This window comes from Dermacentor variabilis, chromosome 5, assembly GCF_050947875.1.
Source record: "Dermacentor variabilis isolate Ectoservices chromosome 5, ASM5094787v1, whole genome shotgun sequence".
NCBI lineage: Eukaryota > Metazoa > Arthropoda > Arachnida > Ixodida > Ixodidae > Dermacentor > Dermacentor variabilis.
Genome location: NC_134572.1, coordinates 130,747,244 through 130,756,077, shown reverse-complemented (window position 1 = coordinate 130,756,077; position 8,834 = coordinate 130,747,244). Strand labels below are relative to the sequence as shown.

General features: G+C 47.1%; 1 protein-coding gene across 1 annotated transcript; it reads right to left on the bottom strand.

Annotated features, from left to right (window-relative positions):
• Window positions 1-2,268: 2,268 nt before the first annotated feature.
• On the bottom strand, window positions 2,269-3,962 carry LOC142583647 (uncharacterized). The gene is made up of 3 exons (XM_075694138.1): window positions 3,275-3,962; window positions 2,433-2,884; window positions 2,269-2,316 (listed from the first exon to the last, which is right to left on the bottom strand). The coding sequence occupies exons 1-3, from the start codon at window positions 3,960-3,962 to the stop codon at window positions 2,269-2,271; spliced, it is 1,188 nt and encodes a 395-aa protein (XP_075550253.1).
• Between the last annotated feature and the right edge of the window lie 4,872 nt (window positions 3,963-8,834).

Sequence of the window (8,834 nt, the reverse complement as noted above, 5' to 3'; positions counted from 1 at the left end):
GCGACACCTGTATGCAACGGGGCCACTGGAATATCTGGTGCCGCAAAGTCTGGAGAACGGGTGCCATTTGGAATGCGCCGAGCGGTTATGCCTTCATCCGGATTCACCGTTTCTGGATGCTGTAGTTGTGTTGCTTGGTCCGGCTCACTGCGATGTGTGGTGGTTGTAGTTACTGTCGGTTTGACGCCTGGTACTTCCTGTCGAGGGCGGACCTGGTCCACGTGCCGCTGGATGACTCCGTCTGATGTTTCCACGGTCACCATTCTCGCTCCCGACGTCGCCTTCACATGACCGGGCGTCCACTTGCTCCCCACACCGTAATTGCGGGTATACACTTCACTTGCAGGTAGCGGCAGCCAGTCATCTTGGTCCTCTTTTGGCCCTGCAAGTGCTGGAGGAAAGCATGTGTCCAAGCGTGAGCGTATTTGATAGCCCAAAAGGAGCTCTGCTGGGGATTTACCCGATTTTCGCGGAGTCCTCCGGTAGTTAAATAGCAACCGTACTAGGTTCTCTTCCAGTTTTCCTTTCGTCATTTTTCGAAGACCATCTTTTATCGTTCGCACTGCCCTTTCCGCCGCACCATTAGACTGGGGATGGTATGGAGCGCATCGAAGGTGCACAATGTTGTTGTTTGCCACGAACAACGCGAAGTCTTGACTGGCAAATGGGGTCCCGTTGTCAGAAACGATCGTGCGCGGTATTCCAAACCTGCTGAAAATGCCACGCAGACAGTCAATGGTAGTCTGCGTTGAGGCATGTGACAAAGGTATTGCTTCGAGCCATTTGGTGTGTGCGTCGACTACTACGAGTATCATTTTTCCGCAGATCGGACCCGCGTAGTCAATGTGAATACGGGACCACCTTTCGCCTGTTTCAGGCCAGTTAACGACGGGAGCTGCAGTTGGCATCGGCAGATTTTGCACACAGTACTGGCATTGTGCAGACACGTCTTCAATATTTTTGTCGAGGCCTGGCCACCAGAACAAAGAACGAGCGACAGATTTCATTGCCGGTGAACCCTGGTGCGTTTCATGTAGAAGATGCAGCACTCGCTCCCTAGCTTCGGTCGGTATTATGACCCTATTACCCCAGTACACCAGTTCATGTGCTACGGATAATTCGAGCTTGCGGTCAAAAAACGGCAGTACGGCCCGGGCCATTCCGTTTGCGTTTCTGGGCCACCCATGTAATATGTACCGTTTGACCTCGACCAGGACAGGGTCAAAAGCCGTTAATGCTTTCAGCTCACGCGTTGTTATGGTGCCATTGTTCAGCTGGTTTAGCGACAGCACATATTCGGGCGGCTCACCGTCATCGTCAGATTCCGAAGATCTTTGCGGAAGTCGGCTGAGGGCGTCAGCGTTCAGCATCTGTCGTCCTGGTGCATACTGTAGCCGGTAGCGGTAGGCCCCCAGGTGGAGTGCCCAACGTTGTATCCGTGCGGCGGCCATTGTGGGCGTCTGCTTGTCCGATTTCAGCAGGCCCAACAATGGCTGGTGGTCAGTCACCAAGGTAAATTCCCGACCTAGAAGGTAGTCGCGGAATTTCGTGACGCCGAATACCAGTGCCAGTGCCTCTCGCTCGAGCTGCGAATAGTTGCGCTCCGCCTGCGTTAATGTTCGCGAGCGGAACCCAATGGGCCTGTGAACGTTACCGGTCGTGTGAAACAAGACAGCTCCCACACCGTACGGAGACGCGTCACACTCAAGTTTAAGTTCCTTCGAAGGGTCGAAATGAACTAGAACCTTGGCTGTTTTAAGGCTTTGCTTGGCAAGATCAAACGCGTGCTCTTGCGGCTGTTTCCATTGCCACCGTGCGTTCTTTTCAAGCAGTTGATACAATGGGCCAAGTGTGGTTGACATGTTCGGCAGAAACCGCGCGTAAAAAGTAATCATACCCAAGAATGAACGAAGCTCACTGACATTACAGGGGCTCGGTGCCTTCATGATAGCGTCAAGGTTTTTTTCTGTCGGATGAAGCCCATCACGATCGATCCGATGGCCTAGATAAGTTACTGCTGGGCTGCGCAAGTTGCATTTATCGAACCTTAGCTTTACACCGCGCTCTCGGAAGCGCTGTAAGACGTTTTTCAGCCTTTCGCCGCCGTCACTCGCTTTTTCGGAAATGAGCACATCGTCAAGATAAGCCTGTGCTCCTGGAAGGCCAGCCAATACCTCATCCATTTTCCTTTGGAATATTGCGGGCGCTGAGGCTATACCGAAAGGAAGTCGATTGTAGCAAAATAGCCCTTTTGGCGTATTCTTCGCGTTATCGTTTAGCGCCACTTGATTGTATGCATCCCGTAAATCCAAAGTGCTGAAATAGTCCCCATCGTGTAATCGGGCAAACATATCCTCAATGATTGGCAATGGGTATTGCTCAGTTGCACACGCTGGATTTACTGTGGCCTTGAAATCGCCGCAGATTCTTACTGCGCCGTCTTTCTTAAGCACTACGACTATGGGCGTTGCCCATTCAGAGTGTGCCACCGGCGACAGCACGCCCACAGAAACTAAACGGTCTAGCTCGAGTGACACTCGCTCGCGTAGCGCGTATGGAATGGGTCTGGCCTTGCAGAACTTGGGTACGGCGCCTTCCTTCATGTGCAGGCTGGCTGGAGGACCCTTGATTAGCCCCAGTTCCTCGGAGAACACGTCGTTGTAGTCATTGAATATGCTGTTCACGCTGGATTCGCTCGAGTCATTTGTTGCCGCCGAGTTCTCTACAAAACTAACCACTGGAGCACCTGCGCTGTTCAGCCGCTGGATTAAATCGCGACCGCAGAGGCTTGGTCCCGCACAGTCCAAGACTGTCAGCGCACACTCCACTGTCACCCCTTTATGACAAACCTGGAGCGCAAGCTCCCCAAGTACTGGAAGGCGTCCTGTGTAGCAAGATAAATTGAGACTGGACGGTTTCAGTTTCGGCCATTGGTCACGGTGCTTATAATATAGTTCACGCGGGATGACACAAACGGGCGACCCGGTATCAACTTCCATGCTCAGCTGCACACCGCACCAATCAAACGTTCGGCGGATCGGCGGTTCCAGACAGCTTTTTCGTTGGGATACCAAAGTCCAAATGTGGGTGGCTTCGCATTCCTTGTCGGCTGAGGCTTCCGTCCCCAAGAGGGTGTTAGTTTGGGCTGTCCTTGCCGTGCCTTGTTCTCTAGCCCCGCGACTTCGACATTTCCTTGCAAGGTGACCACGTCGTCCACAGCGGTAACAGCGAGCGTTAGACCAGGAGCAACACGCGTCATTATGTTTTGTACTACCGCACCTTGCGCATTCTTGACGTGTGGCAGCCCTCCTCTCATCCACTAGAGTTTCTTTCCGATACGCCTGTACTTTTAACACGGGTGTCGTTGCCGGTCCGATCATCTCTTTTACATCACTATCCGCAGCCTCAGCTGCAAGGGCCATCGCTTCAGCGTCTTGTAGCGTTAATTCTCGCTGTGCCAGTAGCTGCTTCTGCAGGGCACCTGACCGTATTCCACAAACAATGCGATCTCGAATCATGCGATCCAAAGCACTGCCAAAATTGCAATTGTCAGCTATTCGGCGAATGTCTACCAGGAATTCATTAACAGGCTCGCCCTCCGCTTGACAACGACTGAAGAACTTGTAGCTTTCGGTGATTTCGTGTCTTTTGGGACTGTAGTGCTCACTCAAAACTTCGACGACTTCTTCATACGTCAATGCATTTGGCTTGCGTGGAGCCACCTTCCCTGCCAGCACTTGGATCGTATGCGTATTTAACGCAGCAACAAGCAATGCTCTTTTCTTAGTCGAGTCTTCAATCGCATTCGCTTCGAAGTATGCTTCTACTTTAATAAGGTACGGCTTCCACTTATCTTTGCCTTCTTCGAAGTCGGGAAGTTGGTGAGCCATGATGACCTTGGTTTCTCGGTTCTGCGTGGGTTCCGGTTCAGCGTCGACTTTCACTGCATGGGCGATGTCCATCTTCGTCGCCACTGTAGCATAGCCATGGCGTGCTCGCAATAACGCCAGACCAGTGAAGCCTCAGCGTAGTCAGTAGAACAAAATGAACCTTTATTCAAAGGTGTAGAGTGTATTTATAAGTAGCCGAGTGGCAGGAAGATAGAAAGGAGCACGTGTTAGTAGAGATAGTCCGAACCCGAAGGATCGCCAGATGAGGCGATAAAAGGTGCGCGCACTTCGAAAATGCGTTAAGTTGCAACACTTATGAATCCCATCAACGCTCTTAAACATGTCAACTCTGCTTTCACCGCCAAGTTCGACGAGTGAAGAGCCTTTATTTCACTCTTTAGATCCTATACTACTCTTGTGAACTTCGTAGTCATTTCAATTATTAAGGCGAAAGCCTTTCTACCTCACGGTGAAGTTTGTGTCAGCAGACCTGACTGCCGAAGCGTCCGCCGAAGCATCATCACGGCATATGAAGACAGATTAAAGACAGATTAACCAATGAAAAATAATTGATAGTGACAGTTAGTGTATGGTAACGTTATAATAGAGATTGGTGACATAATGACTGCTTATGACTAATAATGACTACTAATGACTCCGAAAAAACCACTATGTCTAACGACGGCTTGTAATGACTACTTACGACGGCGAAATGACCAGTATGTCTAACAACGGCTTGTAATGACCACAATTAAAATCAAATGACTAAAAATGCTTACTACTGATCAGTAATTACTAATAATGACTGAAATGACTTGTAATGACTAGTAATGACTATGAAATGACCAATATTTCTAACGACAACTTGTAACGACTACAATTGATTAGAAATGACTAAAGATGCTTGGTAATGACCAGTAATGACTAATAATGACTGAAAGTACTTGTAATGACTACCAATGACTACGAAATGACCAATATGTCTAACGACAATTTGTAACGACTACAATTGATAAGAAATGACTAAAAATGCTTCGTAGTGACCAGCAATGACTAATAATAGCTAAAATGACTTGTAATGACTAGTGATGACTATGATATAACCATCATGTCTAACGGCCGCTTGTAATGACCACAATCGATTACAGATGACTAAAATGCTTAGTAGTGAGCAGTAATGACTAAAGGAAAGCCGAGAAAAATAAGAGGCAAAGAGAAAGAGGCTAATAATGAGAGGAGGAAGAGTAGGCTTTCGCCATTCACCTCCTAAGAGAAATCTTAAAAGACCCTGTGATTTTAATTTTACAACTTCCTTCATGTTACTTCGCGCCTTTTCTCTCAGTATTCTTGTCAACTCTGTCAGTGCATCGGTGTTATATGGTGCTCCATGGTAAAACAGTAGCAGAAAAAACACTATTGCAATGCAATACGAAGGAAAGTGTGTCATTGAGCAGACCAGCAGCCGCAACGAGCAAGCAATGAGCTCACAAATGCTACACATGCGAGAAATAGATTGCCCACCTGCAGCAATACAAGGAAGTGTGAGCGCATATGTGAAGCGCATGGCAGCTGGAACTGCTCTGAGAGGCTAGCTTGTATCCTATGTGAATGTTTTCATTCACTCAGTACGAGTGGGCTACCCAGTTCCACGCTAGGGCATTGGTGCTTAAGCGGACTGGATACTCAATTTTGTAAATATGTGAGATGTTATCTGAATAAACAAGAAATAATTAATAATAAGGAGGCTTACAATCCGCACGCTGTAACAACCTGCTATCGGTGTAACGAAGAGCTCGTTCCGAAAAAAGTTGGGGACGAATTCACTCTGTGAAGGTGGAATGCCAGCTAAGCTGTCAATGTGCTCCCAAATTCGCCCCCAGCCCATGGTATGAACATGGTTGGACAGCAAAGCCAAACAAGTGCACCAAACAAAACACGACTGACCGGGGCGCAGTTCAAAGGAATACACAAAACAAAATACGTTTGTTTGTAATTTGCGATTGAGCATACTTATTAGTTAATTAGCTTAATGAAATTTGGAAGAACTAGAGCTTTATACTAGCAAAGGGTCATGGGGCTATCCGTTTGCCTCCCGTAGAAGCCCATGTATTGAGAGCAGACAGCAGTTCCACAACTTTCGCAACTTCCCTTTGAAGAACCTAATTATGAAATGTAAATGAAACCTGGCGTAATTGTAGATTCGTTTTAGCGGCGAATTGTCACATAATTTTGGAGGGATAGTTTGGATAAAACAAGATGAAGGATAGGTACGCAGTCACATTCTCGTATCACCTCTGTTATGAAGCGCCGAAGCATTTCTATGCCTACCGAACGCGAAATTTGTCCGGCAGGTAAGACAATGAATGGCTCATAGCCCCGTAAGCGAGGAATATATATATATATATATATATATATATATATATATATATATATATACATAATACATCTGAGAGTGTCCTGATATTTAAAATAGTACCTGTTGATAACCAATCTACTAACAGCGCCTATAGAAGTGATGAGACCCTTAAGATTTTGCATAGAATGGAGGATTTCGCATCCGATCCGGAAGCTGAGTTTGTACAAACGCAGATTTGTTGACGGACACCTAAAATCCACGGAACGCTAGCCATAAACAGCTTCAATGTAAAACTACGCTGTTTTGCCCGAAAAGTGACGGGCTCACATTTAATGCAAGATTCAGCGTAGCGCTTGAGCTTCTAGGGTAGTTAGTGTTCTAGCAATACGCGGGATTGACATGGTAGTGCGCAGCAGTCGAGACAACTGCAGTGGCGCAGCAGGAACAGCAACCTCGAAGCCACCAGAAGCATCGTAACGCCAGCCTAAAAGTGGCCTGAACTGATGTCATCGTGCATGGCTTGAATGATCATACGTCTCAATGTATGCGGAACCACGCGGACAAGTGGACCGCCATCATCAGAATAATTCATCTGATACAATAAACCGTCCACAATAATGAAAGGTGAGCGCCGTGCTGATAACCTAGTGGGGTCAAGAAAAGGTCTAATGGAAGGGTCATGCTGCTGCTAACGCTTGAAGGCGGTGGCATCAGGAAACTGTTCGGAGATGGTAAGGAGGTATTCATCTAAGTCATCGTTCGTACCTTGCGTGCTTGCTGACGGAAGGCGAGACAAAGAGTCCGGATTGGTGTGAATGCGACCACTCTTATATTTGTTAGAAAAGTCGCATTCTTTAAGCCGTAATGACCACCGAGCTAATCGGCTAGATGGATAGTGAAGTGGCGGCCGTACACGTATGGTCGAAGCTTGTGGGTGGCGAAGACCACCACGAGGCATTCCGATTCGGTTACGGTATAATTTCGCTCAGCTTCGTTAAGAGTACGGCTTGCGGAGGCCATGACTTGTAGTCCGCCATGTATCTGTACCAGTACAGTTCCGACGCCCAGACCACTAGCATCCGTGTGAAGCTCAGTTGGGGCCTCGGGATGAAAGCGACGCAATATAGAGCTGAGCTGAGTGGAAATTTCAGTTCACACAATGCAGACTCACACTCAGTAGTCCATGTGTGTACATAAATTTTGCGGCGGCACCAATGGCTTTAACAAGACTCAATGCGGCTCTTTAATTGCTATCACATTAACCAATCGCAAGCAACCTTAAATAAACCTCGCCCTTGGCCGGCTGAATTTCTCGCTGTGCGCGAGGCGCTTTTATTTACTCATTTGGACTCACAGAAGAGGAAAAAATTATTCCGGTGGCACCCATCTCACGAAGAATGCCGGCAATAACTGTGATTTGCATTGAATCCACGTAGCGAAACATTGCATCGCCACGTCCGAAACGCGTCGTGTACGAGGTGTGTATGCAGCTGGCATCTTCTCTCGCGCATCTCCTTAGGCAAGAGTTGCGAAGTGGCAACTACTCCGAAGATTGGAGCGATTGCAGAATCATTCCCATTTTTTTTTCTAACACCCGGAATGAAATTATAATGGAACGATGGCCCCTGCCTGACAGGTGGAGTTGGAATGGAATGGGAAACCATGATGCCGGAATGGAAATGGAATAGAATTGGGGCGCCTAGTCATGAAGGCTAAATGATGACTTTAAGCATCTTGCCATTTAGACCGAACTTGAATTGGCCAGTATACTTTCTCCTGCCAGTTCTTTCAGCATCCATCTATATGTTCCTACTTCCGTAGCGGTAATAAATAATCAACATGCTATTCTGCATGCATATGCTACACTTCTCAAGAGCCGGAAGACCTATCTGTGCTACATGATTGAAGCTAGTTTCAAGAGAAAACCTTGTAGTTGTCGAGAATCATCTGATTTAGCGAAAGAACGCGTGTACCACTACACAAGGGTGGAAGCCTAGAATGATGTCGTCATAAATTCTGCTACCCTAGACGAGTTTACGGTAATTTGTAACGCGCACTATGTTTCTTTTTTTTTGCACGCTGTTGAGTATCCAGCATGTGCGACAACAGGAGGTCAGAGAGATGTTCTAAAAAAAATTTCCGAGTAATGTTCCAATAAGTGTGAAAAAAATATGTCGTGCAACACATATCATGATCATCATTCCTTGGACCCTTAAAGACCCTTTATAGGGTATTACATAAGAGGGGGGAGTCATCATACACGTGCACAAGTCAAAGATGTTACAGCAATAATGAATTGAAATAACGCAGTTTAAGTAATACAGCGAAATAAAATACGAGTACAGGCGACTTCAAATGCAGCAACAATTAGAATGCGAAGAGAAGTTTATACAATTATAATTTCCAAAATGTGAAAGCAGCCGCTCTTTAAATTCTTCAGCATCACGCTCCATGGCGATTGCATCTAGGAGTTCAATCCATCCCTGGATTGCTGTGGGTAAAAATTATTTATTGCAGGCCGAAGTTGATCCATACAGGCGCTATGAACTGAGTGAATTGAACAGGCGTCGGGGCGAACGTGCTGGCGG

Excerpts from the sequence above, each read along its gene's own strand:
- LOC142583647 (XM_075694138.1), bottom strand. The coding sequence starts at position 3,962 with ATGGACATCGCCCATGCAGTGAAAGTCGACGCTGAACCGGAACCCACG. Across the intron at positions 2,885-3,274 it reads TCAAGAATGCGCAAGGTGCG|GACGCCTTCCAGTACTTGGG; the intron begins GTAGTACAAAAC and ends CTTGCTACACAG. Across the intron at positions 2,317-2,432 it reads TGCTTAAGAAAGACGGCGCA|CACTTTGGATTTACGGGATG; the intron begins GTAAGAATCTGC and ends GGACTATTTCAG.